The sequence below is a fragment of the Nerophis ophidion genome, linkage group LG27 (genome assembly GCF_033978795.1).
Source record: "Nerophis ophidion isolate RoL-2023_Sa linkage group LG27, RoL_Noph_v1.0, whole genome shotgun sequence".
Taxonomy (NCBI): domain Eukaryota; kingdom Metazoa; phylum Chordata; class Actinopteri; order Syngnathiformes; family Syngnathidae; genus Nerophis; species Nerophis ophidion.
In genome coordinates, this window is record NC_084637.1 from 5,635,745 (window position 1) to 5,652,830 (window position 17,086).

General features: G+C 44.9%; 1 protein-coding gene across 2 annotated transcripts in view; it reads right to left on the minus strand.

The window, feature by feature from the left end:
• The window catches only part of atp7b (ATPase copper transporting beta), a 72,839-nt gene that overhangs the window by 46,688 nt on the left and 9,065 nt on the right, over positions 1-17,086 (minus strand). For both annotated transcript variants that reach the window (XM_061889392.1, XM_061889393.1), the window contains exon 2: positions 1,687-2,425. In XM_061889392.1, coding sequence (XP_061745376.1) covers positions 1,687-2,425 — 739 coding nt within the window. The remainder of the gene's footprint in view (positions 1-1,686; positions 2,426-17,086) is intronic.

Genomic DNA, 17,086 nt, shown 5'->3' on the forward strand with positions numbered 1-17,086 from the left:
CACTATGGACTGGACTCTCACTATTATGTTAGATCCACTATGGACTGGACTCTCACTATTATGTTAGATCCACTATGGACTGGACTCTCACTATTATGTTAGATCCACTATGGACTGGACTCTCACACTATTATGTTAGATCCACTATGGACTGGACTCCCACTATTATATTAGATCCACTATGGACTGGACTCTCACTATTATGTTAGATCCACTATGGACTGGACTCTCACTATTATATTAGATCCACTATGGACTGGACTCACACTATTATGTTAGATCCACTATGGACTGGACTCTCACTATTATGTTAGATCCACTATGGACTGGACTCTCATTATTATGCTAGATCCACTATGGACTGGACTCACACTATTATACTAGATCCACTATGGACTGGACTCTCACTATTATATTAGATCCACTATGGACTGGACTCACACTATTATGTTAGATCCACTATGGACTGGACTCTCACTATTATGTTAGATCCACTATGGACTGGACTCTCACTATTATGTTAGATCCACTATGGACTGGACTCTCACTATTATGTTAGATCTACTATGGACTGGACTCTCACTATTATGTTAGATCCACTATGGACTGGACTCTCACTATTATGTTAGATCCACTATGGACTGGACTTTCACTATTATGTTAAATCCACTACGGACTGGACTCTCACTATTATGTTAGATCCACTATGGACTGGACTCACACTATTATATTAGATCCACTATGGACTGGACTCTCACTATTATGTTAGATCCACTATGGACTGGACTCTCACTATTATGTTAGATCCACTATGGACTGGACTCTCACTATTATGTTAGATCCACTATGGACTGGACTCACACTATTATATTAGATCCACTATGGACTGGACTCTCACTATTATGTTAGATCCACTATGGACTGGACTCTCACTATTATGTTAGATCCACTATGGACTGGACTCTCACTATTATGTTAGATCCACTATGGACTGGACTCTCACTATTATGTTAGATCCACTATGGACTGGACTCTCACTATTATGTTAGATCCACTATGGACTGGACTCACACACTTTTATGTTAGATCCGCTATGGACTGGACTCTCACTATTATGTTAGATCCACTATGGACTGGACTCACACTATTATGTTAGATCCACTATGGACTGGACTCTCACTATTATGTTAGATCCACTATGGACTGGACTCTCACTATTATGTTAAATCCACTATGGACTGGACTCTCACTATTATGTTAGATCCACTATGGACTGGACTCTCACTATTATGTTAGATCCACTATGGACTGGACTCTCATACTATTATGTTAGGTCCACTATGGACTGGACTCTCACACTATTATGTTAGATCCACTATGGACTGGACTCTCACTATTATGTTAGATCCACTATGGACTGGACTCTCACTATTATGTTAGATCCACTATGAACTGGACTCTCAGTATTATGTTGGATCCACTATGGACTGGACTCTCACTATTATGTTAGATCCACTATGGACTGGACTCTCACTATTATGTTAGATCCACTATGGACTGGACTCTCACTATTATGTTAGATCCACTATGGACTGGACTCTCACTATTATGTTAGATCCACTATGGACTGGACTCTAACACTATTATTCAGGTAAAAACCCCTTCATGGTGTGACCCTGTACGTACCTTCGAGGGACGCCTCAAAGCCCATGTCCTCGATCGCTACCCTGAGCTGCTCCGGGTCCGTGAGCTCAGGGTCAAAGGTTATTGTTCCCTTTCCATCCTCCAGTGAGACCACTACGGAGTGGACCCCCCTCATCCGAGAGACTCCGCCCTCGATGGAGCGCACACACGACTGGCAGGTCATGCCCGTGATCCAGACCACCGCCGCCGTCGGGCTGAAGTCCGCCTGCCAGGCGACGTCCAAAGCCAACAACGTAGCTCCGAATCCCAGATCCGCGATCCTGTCCCTCAGCTGCTGGCGCGTGACGTGGAGCGGTTGGAAGACCACCAGCGCCGTCCCCTCCTGAAGCGACGCCTCCACGCTCGAGACCCCCCGCAGAGCGCCGACATGCCGCTGGATGGACTCGGCGCAGGACTGGCGGCGCATGCCGTCCACGGCCACCCGCACCGTGGACTCCACGTGGAAGCCGGTCCTGCGCAGCTCCAGGGCGATCTCGGCGGCCGTGGTCAGCGAGCTCACATAGTCCACCTCCGTGGGCCGGCTGGGGGACGCCGAGCGGACAGCCAGCACGCCGCTCAGCCCGGAGATCCGGCTCTCGACCACGGCGTGGATCGGGTGGTCCGGGTCCAGGCCCAGGAGTTTAAAGGTCTCCGTGGAGGTTTTGATTGGAGGGCGGAGGTCGCGTTGGCTGCCATACTCGTAAGCCAAGTTATCCAGGCCTGTTTTCTCACGTTCAATCAACTGGAAAACAGGAATAATTCATATCACAGGCTTTTATTTTGAAATTCTGCAAATACAGTATTTCCTTGAATTGCGACCGGCGCTAATTAATTTAAAACCTCTTCTCACTCCGGCACTTACCAAAGGCATGCGGTAAAGGCAAGCATGCGCTAATTATTTTAAAACCTCTTTTCACTCCGGCGCTTACCAAAGGCATGCGGTAAATTTAGGCCTGCGGTTAAAAATTTGAGTTTGATGTAAGGATACCATCATGAAAAGCACATTTCATAAAAAAAACTAAACATTATTATGGTCTTACCTTTCAATCAATCAATCAATGTTGACTTATATAGCCCTAAATCACTAGTGTCTCAAAGGGCTGCACAAACCACTACGACATCCTCGGTAGGCCCACATAAGGGCAAGGAAAACTCACACCCAGTGGGACGTCGGTGACAATAATGACTATGAGAACCTTGGAGAGGAGGAAAGCAATGGATGTCGAGCGGGTCTAACATGATACTGTGAAAGTTCAATCCATAATGGATCCAACACAGTCGCGAGAGTCCAGTCCAAAGCGGATCCAACACAGCAGCGAGAGTCCCGTTCACAGCGGAGCCAGCAGGAAACCATCCCAAGTGGAGGCGGATCAGCAGCGCAGAGATGTCCCCAGCCGATACACAGGCAAGCAGTACATGGCCACCGGATCGGACCGGACCCCCTCCACAAGGGAGAGTGGGACATAGGAGAAAAAGAAAAGAAACGGCGGATCAACTGGTCTAAAATGGGAGTCTATTTACTATTTACTTATAAATGAAGTCCATGTGCAGCTCCTTCTGATCAAAAGCATCGATAACTTGTTTATAGAAGTCTTCCTTATCTTTCTTCAGTTTGATAAGTCTCTCTGTCTCGATGGAGATCTCCCTTTATTACCTCCTGCTTCGATTGAAAGTCCAGTTTAGAAAACTGTTTTATTTTAAATATGTAATCCTCCATGTTAAAAGTGCAAGCGAAAGGAAAAAATAAACCCTTGCTGCTTGTCGTCACTTCTTCTGCAGCCGAGTAGTCGCAAGAAGGATCACTAGCGCCCTCTACCACCAGGAGGCGGGAGTCATTTAATGACTCATATTTGACACACGCAGCTACGGTATATTAATAAAACATAGCTGCTTACTGTTCTTTTTAGCATCTTCAATAGCTTGGACCTTAAATCCTACTGAATAGCTCTTAATCTTCTTCCCTTTATGCGATTTCAATTTATTGAAATCAGCCTCCTCCCTTTTGAAAATGATGACAGGTGAAGTGTCACTCGTGACGTGACGAGTTTGACCCAGTGGAAATTTCTAGGCAGGCGCATACTATAAAGCTGGCGGCAATTCAAGGAAATACGGTATATTACAATAATACCTTGGTTTTTGTTATGAATCTGCTCCAGTTAAAACCAAATTGTCCAAGATTGAATATAAGACAGGGGTGCCCAAAGTGTGTAATTATACACATTGATGAGGTGGCGACTTGTCCAGGGTGTACCGCGCCTTCCGCCCAATTTTAGCTGAGATAGGCTAGGAAGGGAATAAGCGGTGGGAAATGGAGGGATGGATGGACTATAGTACATTTTCATACTTAGACCTAGACCTTTATTGATCCACAAGGGAAATTGTTCCACACAGTAGCTCAGTGACAAAGGATGGAAAGTGTAGGGATGGAAAGGATAATGCAGTTAAAAAGTAGACTAAAATGTACCAAAGTAGCAGTATAAAATATAACATATATGTAATATTTATCCCTGCGATGAGGTGCCGACTTGTCCAGGGTGTACCCCGCCTTCTGCCCGATTGTAGCTGAGATAGGCGCCAGCGCCCCCCGCGACTCCAAAAGGGAATAAGTGGTAGAAAATGGATGGATGGATGGATGGATGTAATATTTATAAATTTTATATACAGTATATAATATATATGAGGTGGCGACTTGTCCAGGGTGTACCCCGCCTTCCGCCCGATTGTAGCTGAGATAGGCGCCAGCGCCCCCCGCGACCCCTAAAAGGGAATAAGCGGTAGGAAATGGATGGATGGATGGATGTATTATATTATTATATCCATCCATCCATCCATTTTCTACTGCTTATCTGGGGTCGCTGGGAGTGCTGGAGCCTATCTCAGCTACGCTCGGGCGGAAGGCGGCATACACACTGGACAAGTCACCACCTCATCACAGTATATTTATATTATTATATTATACTATATTACACAAACCCTGTTTCCATGTGAGTTGGGAAATTGTGTTAGATGTAAATATAAACAGAATACAATGATTTGCAAATCCTTTTCAACCCATATTCAGTTGAAAATACTACAAAGACAAGATATTTGATGTTCAAACTCATAATTTTTTTTTTTTTTTTTGCAAATAATAATTAACTTAGAATTTCATGGCTGCAACACGTGCCAAAGTAGTTGGGAAAGGGCATGTTCACCACTGTGTTACATCACCTTTTCTTTTAACAACACTCAATAAACGTTTGGGAAGTGAGGAAACTAATTGTTGAAGCTTTGAAAGTGGAATTCTTTCCCATTCTTGTTTTATGTAGAGCAGGGGTGTCAAACTCAAACACAGAGTGGGGCAAAAATGTAAGAACTGAACAAAGCCGCGGGCCAAAATTGAACAAATTAACCTTTTAATAGGACCTAAACAAGTTTTGCAATGAATATTGAACAAGCAAAGCTTATGTTACTTTATAGTGATATGCAAAATCGAGTTTCAAATAATAATAATAATAATAATAATTTAAAAAATATCAATGGCATAAAAATGTAATGCCTCTTTTCTATTTGCAGCCCTTTGAGGTAAGTATCAAAATAAACTTTTTCCAAAGCCTAATAATACATTTGAAAATAAAATAATAATTAATGAATCAAACATTCAAGTCGCCAGAGAAAGTGCAAGAATAAAAACATTAATTATTGCTCAGTTTGCAAAACTGATTTGCTTTAAAACCGAATATAAAACAAACACTTATATAACTTAACAGTGAAAAATCAACTTTCAAAAAACAAACGAAAGAATATCAATGGCATATTAAATAAAATGAAAATAACAAAAATGGTGGTAGCGTGGGGGACGGGGACGGGTGTATAGTGTAGCGTCCCGGAGTAGTTAGTGCTGCAAGGGGTTCAGGGTATTTGTTCTGTTGTGTTTATGTTGCGAATGTTCTCCTGAAATGTCAATCAATCAATCAATCAATGTTTACTTATATAGCCCTAAAACACTAGTGTCTCAAAGGGCTGCACAAACCACTACGACATCCTCGGTAGGCCCACATAAGGGCAAGGAAAACTCACACCCAGTGGGACGTCGGTGACAATGATGACTATGAGAACCTTGGAGAGGAGGAAAGCAATGGATGTCGAGCGGGTCTAACATGATACTGTGAAAGTTCAATCCATAATGGATCCAACACAGTCGCGAGAGTCCAGTCCAAAGCGGATCCAACACAGCAGCGAGAGTCCCGTTCACAGCGGAGCCAGCAGGAAACCATCCCAAGCGGAGGCGGATCAGCAGCGCAGAGATGTCCCCAGCCGATACACAGGCAAGCAGTACATGGCCACCGGATCGGACCGGACCTCCTCCAAAAGGGAGAGTGGGACATAGAAGAAAAAGAAAAGAAGCGGCAGATCAACTGGTCTAAAAAGGGAGTCTATTTAAAGGCTAGAGTATACAAATGAGTTTTAAGGTGAGACTTAAATGCTTCTTGTTTGGTGTGGGCTCACAGTGTAGCGCATATTTGTAACGGTATTAAAGTTGTTTACACGGCCACCTTCAGTATGGGTGTTGACCAAGTATGCCTTGCATTCATTGCGGTGCGTAAAAGCCGCATATATTATGTGACTGGGCCGGCACGCTGTTTGTAGGGACGAAAAGGGGACATGACGACAGGTTGTAGAGTACGATAAAGGCAGGCTCCTCAATATTGGGAGAAATTCGGGAGAATGGTTGCCCCTGGGAGATTTTCGAGAGGGGCACTGAACTTCGGGAGTCTTCTGGGGAAATCGGGAGGGTTGGCAAGTAAGAGTATTAGCAGTGAATGCGGTGTTACAGCGGAACCACTGCTGTATAACACCGGCGGGCCAGCTCTAATGTTAATTTGATATTGCCTTAAGGGCCAAATTAAATTACACGGCGAGCCAAATTTGGCCCACGGGCCAGAGTTTGACACCCATGATGTAGAGCTTCAGTCGTTTAACAGTCCGGGGTCTCCGCTGTCGTATTTTACGCTTCATATTGCGACACACATTTTCCATGGGAGACAGGTCTGGACTGCAGGCGGGCCAGGAAAGTACCCGCACTCTTTTTTTATGAAGCCACGCTGTTGTAACACGTGCTGAATGTGGCTTGGCATTGTCTTGCTGAAATAAGCAGGGGCGTCCATGAAAAAGATGGCAGCATATGTTGTTCCAAAACCTGTATGTACCTTTCAGCATTAATGGTGCCTTCACAGATGTGTAAGTTACCCATGCCTTGGGCACTAATGCACCCCCATACCATCACACATGCTGGCTTTTCAACTTTGCGTCGATAACAGTCTGGATGGTTCGCTTCCACTTTGGTCTGGATGACACGATGTTGAATAATTCCAAAAACAATTAGAAATGTGGACTCGTCAGACCACAGAACACTTTTCCACTTTGCATCAGTCCATCTTAGATGATCTCAGGCCCAGGGAAGTCGGCGCGTTTCTGGATGTTGTTGATAAATGGCTTTCGCTTTGCATGGTAGAGCTTTAACTTGCATTTACAGATGTAGCGATGAACTGTATTTAGTGACAGTGGTTTTCTGAAGTGTTCCTGAGCCCATGTGGTGATATCCTTTAGAGATTGATGTTGGTTTTTGATACAGTGATCGAGGGATCGAAGGTCACGGTCATTCAATGTTGGTTTCCGGCCATGCCGCTTGCGTGGAGCGATTTCTCCAGATTCTCTGAACATTTTGATGATATTATGGACCGTAGATGTTGAAATCCCTAAATTTCTTGCATTTGCACTTTGAGAAACGTTGTTCTTAAACTGTTTGACTATTTGCTCACGCAGTTGTGGACAAAGGGGTGTACCTCACCCCATCCTTTCTTGTGAAAGACTGAGCATTTTTTGGGAAGCTGTTTTTATACCCAATCATGGCACCCACCTGTTCCCAATTAGCCTGCACACCTGTGGGATGTTCCAAATAAGCGTTTGATGAGCATTCCTCAACTTTATCAGTATTTATCGCCACCTTTCCCAACTTCTTTGTCACGTGTTGCTGGCATCAAATTCTTAAGTTTACGATTATTTGCACAAAAAAAAAACATGTTTATCAGTATGAACATCAAATATGTTGTCTTTGTAGCATATTCAACTGAATATGGGTTGAAAAGGATTTGCAAATCATTGTATTCTGTTTATATTTACATCTAACAGGGTTTCTATATCGTACATCGATATATCGCCCAGCCCGACATTGACGGCAGACTCCATAGTTTGCTGAGACTCTTATTTTGTTAGCGCAGGCAGGATGAAGCAGCGATTTTATTGTGAAGACAGGAACTGCGAGGTCAATCTTTAGAGTTTTGACAGCAGGTACCATGCGAGAGTCTGTTGAAATAAAAACTGTTTCTCGCCTTCCTGTCGGTCATTTTTTCTTAATAACGATCTGGCAGCAGCCAGCGTCATCTCACAAGACCCTCGGGGGACGAATGTGACGTCTTGGTGAAGATTGATGATCGTTCATTTTTAGGTTTATTTATTTAAAGCAGGGGTGTCGAACTCAAACACAGAGTGGGGCCAAAATTTAAAACTGAACAAAGCCGCGGGCCAAGGTTGAACAAATTAACCTTTTAGGTGGTATTGTAGTGTCCCGGAAGAGTTAGTGCTGCAAGGGATCCTGGGTATTTGTTCTGTTGTGTTACGGTACGAATTGTGTTTGTCATTCTTGTTCGGTGTGGGTTCACGGTGTGGCACATATTAGTATCAATCATCAATCAATGTTTACTTATATAGCCCTAAATCACTAGTGTCTCAAAGGGCTGCACAAACCACCACGACATCCTCGGTAGGCCCACATAAGGGCAAGGAAAACTCACACCCAGTGGGACGTCGGTGACAATGATGACTATGAGAACCTTGGAGAGGAGGAAAGCAATGGATGTCGAGCGGGTCTATCATGATACTGTGAAAGTTCAATCCACAATGGATCCAACACAGCCGCGAAAGTCCAGTCCAAAGCGGATCCAACACAGCAGCGAGAGTCCCGTTCACAGCGGAGCCAGCAGGAAACCATCCCAGGTGGAGGCGGATCAGCAGCGCAGAGATGTCCCCAGCCGATACACAGGCAAGCAGTACATGGCCACCGGATCGGACCGGACCCCCTCCACAAGGGAGAGTGGGACATAGAAGAAAAAGAAAAGAAACGGCAGATCAACTGGTCTAAAAAGGGAGTCTATTTAAAGGCTAGAGTATACAAATGAGTTTTAAGGTGAGACTTAAATGCTTCTAGTAACAGTGTTAAAGTTGTTTGTACGGCCACCCTCAGTGTGACCTGTATGGCTGTTGACCAAGTATGCATTGCATTCACTTATGAGTGTGTATAAGCCGCTTACATTATGAAGCTGTTTGTATGGCGGATAAGCGGACGTGATGACAGGTTTTACAGAACGTTAGGCCCCCAATATTGTTGTCCGGGTGGAAATCGGGAGATATTCGGGAGAATGGTTGCCCAGGGAGATTTTCAGGAGGGGCACTGAACTTCGGGAGTCTCCCGGGAAAATCGGGAGGGTTGGCATTTCTGGGTGTTGTTGATAAATATTAGCGGTGAATGCAGTGTTACAGCGGCACAGCCACTGTATAATACCGGCGGGCCAGCTCTAATGTTTATTTGATATTGCCTCAAAGGCCAAATTAAATTACATGGCGGGCCACATTTGGCCCGCGGGCCAGAGTTTGAAACCCATGATTTAAAGCCTGGCTGGGGATCGACTGACACACCCTCTGCCATCGACGTCATGGACACCCCCGGTTTAAAAGTTACATTTAATATATTTTGGCTACTGTAACAATACAAACAAGTTGAACTTGGAAAATAAAACACTGTACTTTAAGTGATTTTGTAGTGTGCACCACTGTTTTAAGAGGACAAAATAACCAGCCCATTTTTCTACTAGCCCTGCGGTGAGGTGGACAAGCGGTAGAAACTGGATGGATGGATGGATTTTTCTACTACTTTAGGCTGGTTTGAAGTATACTTTTATATGAAATCCTGCTTGACAGCGTGTCATCTAATTGGTAATCCCGAAAGAAGCTGAGAAAGCACATGACTGCAGGCTTCGTCCACATGATCTCTAACGTGACTCCGCTTAAAGTCACCTCAAAGGGGTTGGAAGGAAGTCTCACAGGAAAACCTAAAACCAGTGAAGTTGGCCCGTTGTGTAAATGGTAAATAAAAAGAGAATACAATGATTTGCAAATCCTTTTCAGCTTATATTCAATTGAATAGACTGCAAAGACAAGATAGTTCATGTTCACACTGAGAAAATAATCATTAACCTACAATTTAATGGCAGCAACACATTGCACAGGGGCGTTTTTACCACTGTGTTACATGGCCTTTCCTTTTAACAACACCCAGTAAACATTTAGGAACTGAGGAGACACATTTTTAGAGTGGAATTCTTTCCCATTCTTGCTTGTTGTACAGCTTAAGTTGTTCAACAGTCCGGGGTCTCTGTTGTGCTATTTTAGGCTTCATAATGTGCCAAATATTTTCAATGGGAGACAGGTCTGGACTACAGGCAGGCACTCTTTGAATATGAAGTCTGGCTGAAATAAGCAGGGGCGTCCATGATAACATTGCTTAGATGGCAATATATGTTGTTCCAAAACCTGTATGTACCTTTCAGCATTAATGGTGCCTTCACTGATGTGTAAGTTACCCATGCCTTGGGCACTAATACACCCCCATACCATCACACATGCTGGCTTTTGAACTTTGCGCCTATAACAATCCGGATGATTATTTTTCTCTTTGGTCGACGTCCACAGTTCCCCAAAACAATTTGAAATGTGGACTCGTCAGACCACTTTTCCACTTTGCATGAGTCCATCTTAAATTAAGCCAGAGGCATTTCTGGGTGTTGTTGATAAATGGCTTGGATGTCAATATATGATGCTACAAAACCTGTATGTACCTTTCAGCATTAATGGTGCCTTCACAGATGTGTAAGTTACCCATGCCTTGGGCACTAATACACCCCCATACCATCACAGATGCTAACTTTTCAACTTTACGCCTATAACAATCCGGATGATTATTTTTCTCTTTGGTCCGGAGGACATGACGTCCACAGTCTCCCAAAACAATTTGAAATGTGGACTCGTCAGACCACTTTTCAACTTTGCATGAGTCCATCTTAAATTAAGCCAGAGTCATTTCTGGGTGTTGTTGATAAATGGCTTGGATGGCAATATATGATGCTCCAAAACTTGTATGTACCTTTCAGCATTAATGGTGCCTTCACAGATGTGTAAGTTACCCATGCCTTGGGCACTAATGCACCCCATACCATCTTAGATGCCGGCTTTTCAACTTTGCGCCTATAACAATCTGGATGGTTCTTTTTCTCTTTGGTCCGGAGGACACGACGTCCACAGTTTCCCAAAACAATTTGAAATGTGGACTCGTCAGACCACAGAACACTTTTCCACTTTAAATGAGTCCATCTTAAATTAAGCCAGACGCATGTCTGGGTGTTGTTGATAAATGGCTTGGATGGCAATATATGATGCTCCAAAACCTGTATGTACCTTTCAGCATTAATGGTGCCTTCACAGATGTGTAAGTTACCCATGCCTTGGGTAATAATGCACCCCATACCATCTTAGATGCCGGCTTTTCAACTTTGCGCTTATAACAATCCGGATGATTCTTTTTCTCTTTGGTCCGGAGGACATGACGTCCACAGTTTCCCAAAACAATTTGAAATGTGGACTCGTCAGACCACAGAACACTTTTCCACTTTGCATCAGTCCATCTTAAATTAAGCCAGAGGCATGTCTGGGTGTTGTTGATAAATGGCTTGGATGGCAATATATGATGCTCCAAAACCTGTATGTACCTTTCAGCATTAGCGTTGCCTTCACAGATGTGTAAGTTACCCATGCCTTGGGCACTAATGCACCCCCATACCATCACAGATGCCGGCTTTTGAACTGTGCGCCTATAACAATCCGGATGATTATTTTTCTCTTTGGTCGACGTCCACAGTTTCCCAAAACAATTTGAAATGTGGACTCGTCAGACCACAGGACACTTTTCCACTTTGCACGAGTCCATCTTAAATTAAGCCAGAGGCATTTCTGGGTGTTGTTGATAAATGGCTTTCGCTTTGCATTGTAGAGTTTTAACTTGCACTGACAGATGTAGCGACCAACTGTAGTTACTGACAGTGGTTTTCTGAAGTGTTCCTGAGGCCATGTGGTCATATCCTTTACAAACTGATTTTGTTTTTTTGATGCAGTACCGCCTGAGGGATTGAAGGTGCAGTGATTTCTCCAGATTCTCTGAGCCTTTTGATGATATTACAGACCATAAATGGTGAAATACCTAAATTCCCTGCAGTAGCTAGTAGAGAAATGTTCTTAAACTGTTGGACAATTTGCTCAGGCATTTGTTGACAAAGTGGTGACCCTCGCCCCATCCTTGTTTGTGAACGAGTGAGCATTTCATGGATGCTGCTTTTATACCCATTTATGGCACCCACCTGTTCCCAATTAGCCTGCACACCTGTGGGATGTTCCAAATAAGTTTTTAACGAGCATTCCTCAACTTTCTCAGTCTTTTTTACCACTTGAGCCAGCTTTTTTGAAAACATGTTGCAGGCATCAAACTCCAAATAAGCAAATATTTGCAAAAGATAACAAAGTTTACCAGTTTGAACGTTAAATATCTTGTCTTTGCAGTCTATTTAATGGAATATAAGTTGAAAAGGATTTGCAAATCATTGTATTCTGTTTTTATTTACCATTTACACAATGTGACAACTTCACTAGTTTTGGGCTTTGTATAAATGACACAGCAATTTAGCACACACACACACACACACACACACACACACACACACACACACACACACACACACACACACACACACACACACACACACACACACACACACACACACACACACGCACACACACTTTTGTATTTATGACCGCCGAATAATGCCTTCCATCATTAGGACCACCCTTTTTACATATATAAAGATTTGTATTTGCAACATCCATCCATTTTTCTACCGCTTATTCCCTTTTGGGGACGCGGGGGACCCCAAATGCTACAATCGGGTGGAAGGCGGGGTACACCCTGGACAAGTCGCCATCTCATCACAGGGCCAACACAGATAGACAGACAACATTCACACTCACATTCAAACACTAGGGCCAACATTATTAATGAATACATCCATCCATCCATCCATTATCTACCGCTTATTCCCTTCGGGATCGCTTGAGCCTATCTCAGCGGAAGGCGGCGTACACCCTGGACAAGTCGCCACCTCATCGCAGGGCCAACACAGATAGACAGACAACATTCACACTCACATTCACACACTAGGGCCAACATTAATAATGAATACATCCATCCATCCATTATCTACCGCTTATTTCCTTCGGGATCGCTTGAACCTATCTCAGCGGAAGGCGGCGTACACCCTGGACAAGTCGCCACCTCATCGCAGGGCCAACACAGATAGACAACATTCACACTCACATTCACACACTAGGGCCAACATTAATAATGAATACATCCATCCATCCATTAACTACCGCTTATTTCCTTCGGGATCGCTTGAACCTATCTCAGCGGAAGGCGGGGTACACCCTGGACAAGTCGCCACCTCATCACAGGGCCAACACAGACAACATTCACACTCACATTCACACACTAGGGCCAACATTAACTTATTTCCTTCGGGATCGCTTGAGCCTATCTCAGCTACAATCGGGCGGAAGGCGGAGTACACCCTGGACAAGTCGCCACCTCATCGCAGGGCCAACACAGACAACATTCACACTCACATTCACACACTAGGGCCAACATTAATAATGAATACATCTATCCATCCATTAACTACCGCTTATTTCCTTCGGGATCGCTTGAGCCTATCTCAGCGGAAGGCGGGGTACACCCTGGACAAGTCGCCACCTCATCACAGGGCCAACACAGACAACATTCACACTCACGTTCACACACTAGGGCCAACATTAATAATGAATACATCCATCCATCCATTATCTACCGCTTATTTCCTTCGGGATCGCTTGAGCCTATCTCAGCTACAATCGGGCGGAAAGCGGGGTACACCCTGGACAAGTCGCCACCTCATCACAGGGCCAACACAGACAACATTCACACTCACGTTCACACACTAGGGCCAACATTAATAATGAATACATCCATCCATCCATTATCTACCGCTTATTTCCTTCGGGATCGCTTGAGCCTATCTCAGCTACAATCGGGCGGAAGGCGGGGTACACCCTGGACAAGTCGCCACCTAATCGCAGGGCCAACACAGATAGACAGACAACATTCACACTCACATTCACACACTAGGGCCAACATTAATAATGAATACATCCATCCATCCATTAACTACCGCTTATTTCCTTCGGGATCGCTTGAACCTATCTCAGCGGAAGGCGGGGTACACCCTGGACAAGTCGCCACCTCATCACAGGGCCAACACAGATAGACAGACAACATTCACACTCACATTCACACACTAGGGCCAACATTAATAATGAATACATCCATCCATCCATTAACTACCGCTTATTTCCTTCGGGATCGCTTGAACCTATCTCAGCGGAAGGCGGGGTACACCCTGGACAAGTCGCCACCTCATCACAGGGCCAACACAGACAACATTCACACTCACATTCACACACTAGGGCCAACATTAATAATGAATACATCCATCCATCCATTATCTACCGCTTATTTCCTTCGGGATCGCTTGCGCCTATCTCAGCGGAAGGCGGGGTACACCCTGGACAAGTCGCCACCTCATCTCAGGGCCAACACAGACAACTTTCACACTCACATTCACACACTAGGGCCAACATTAATAATGAATACATCCATCCATCCATTAACTACCGCTTATTTCCTTCGGGATCGCTTGAACCTATCTCAGCGGAAGGCGGCCTACACTCTGGACAAGTCGCCACCTCATCTCAGGGCCAACACAGACAACATTCACACTCACATTCACACACTAGGGCCAACATGAATAATGAATACATCCATCCATCCATTAACTACCGCTTATTTCCTTCGGGATCGCTTGAGCCTATCTCAGCAGAAGGCGGTGTACACCCTGGACAAGTCGCCACCTCATCTCAGGGCCAACACAGACAACATTCACACTCCCGTTCACACACTAGGGCCAACATTAATAATGAATACATCCATCCATCCATTAACTACCGCTTATTTCCTTCGGGATCGCTTGAACCTATCTCAGCGGAAGGCGGCCTACACTCTGGACAAGTCGCCACCTCATCACAGGGCCAACACAGACAACATTCACACTCACATTCACACACTAGGGCCAACATGAATAATGAATACATCCATCCATCCATTAACTACCGCTTATTTCCTTCGGGATCGCTTGAGCCTATCTCAGCAGAAGGCGGCCTACACTCTGGACAAGTCGCCACCTCATCTCAGGGCCAACACAGACAACATTCACACTCACATTCACACACTAGGGCCAACATGAATAATGAATACATCCATCCATCCATTAACTACCGCTTATTTCCTTCGGGATCGCTTGAGCCTATCTCAGCAGAAGGCGGTGTACACCCTGGACAAGTCGCCACCTCATCACAGGGCCAACACAGACAACATTCACACTCACGTTCACACACTAGGGCCTATGCAAATATAAATACTTTTTAAAAAGAAATGTTTTGTCCGTAATTGTTTTATATATTCATTATTTCCATCCATCCATTTTCTACCGCTTATTCGCTTTTTGGGGTCGCTGGCGCCTATTTCAGCTACGATCGGGCGTAAGGCGGGGTACACCCTAGACAAGTCGCCACCTCATCGCAGGGCCAACACAGATAGACAGACAACATTCACACTCACATTCACACACTAGGGCCAACATTAATAATGAATACATCCATCCATCCATTAGCTACCGTTTATTCCCTTCGGGATCGCTTGAGCCTATCTCAGCGGAAGGCGGCGTACACCCTGGACAAGTCGCCACCTCATCGCAGGGCCAACACAGACAACATTCACACTCACGTTCACACACTAGGGCCAACATTAATAATGAATACATCCATCCATCCATTAACTACCGCTTATTTCCTTCGGGATCGCTTGAACCTATCTCAGCGGAAGGCGGGATACACCCTGGACAAGTCGCCACCTCATCACAGGGCCAACACAGACAACATTCACACTCACGTTCACACACTAGGGCCAACATTAATAACGAATACATCCATCCATCCATTATCTACCGCTTATTTCCTTCGGGATCGCTTGAGCCTATCTCAGCTACAATCGGGCGGAAGGCGGGGTACACCCTGGACATGTCGCCACCTCATCACAGGGCCAACACAGACAACATTCACACTCACGTTCACACACTAGGGCCAACATTAATAATGAATACATCCATCCATCCATTAACTACCGCTTATTTCCTTCGGGATCGCTTGAACCCATCTCAGCGGAAGGCGGGGTAGACCCTGGACAAGTCGCCACCTCATCACAGGGCCAACACAGACAACATTCACACTCACATTCACACACTAGGGCCAACATTAATAATGAATACATCCATCCATCCATTAACTACCGCTTATTTCCTTCGGGATCGCTTGAACCCATCTCAGCGGAAGGCGGGGTAGACCCTGGACAAGTCGCCACCTCATCACAGGGCCAACACAGACAACATTCACACTCACATTCACACACTAGGGCCAACATTAATAATGAATACATCCATCCATCCATTATCTACTGCTTATTTCCTTCGGGATCGCTTGCGCCTATCTCAGCGGAAGGCGGGGTACACCCTGGACAAGTCGCCACCTCATCACAGGGCCAACACAGACAACATTCACACTCACGTTCACACACTAGGGCCAACATTAATAATGAATACATCCATCCATCCATTATCTACCGCTTATTCCCTTCGGGATCGCTTGAGCCTATCTCAGCGGAAGGCGGGGTACACCCTGGACAAGTCGCCACCTCATCACAGGGCCAACACAGACAACATACACTATCACATTCACACACTAGAGCCAACATTAATAATGAATACATCCATCCATCCATTATCTACCGCTTATTTCCTTCGGGATCGCTTGAGCCTATCTCAGCTACAATCGGGCGGAAGGCGGGGTACACCCTGGACAAGTCGCCACCTCATCACAGGGCCAACACAGACAACTTTCACACTCACATTCACACACTAGGGCCAACATTAATAATGACTACATCCATCCATCCATTATCTACTGCTTATTTCCTTCGGGATCGCTTGAGCCTATCTCAGCTACAATCGGGCGGAAGGCGGGGTAGACCCTGGACAAGTCGCCACCTCATCACAGGGCC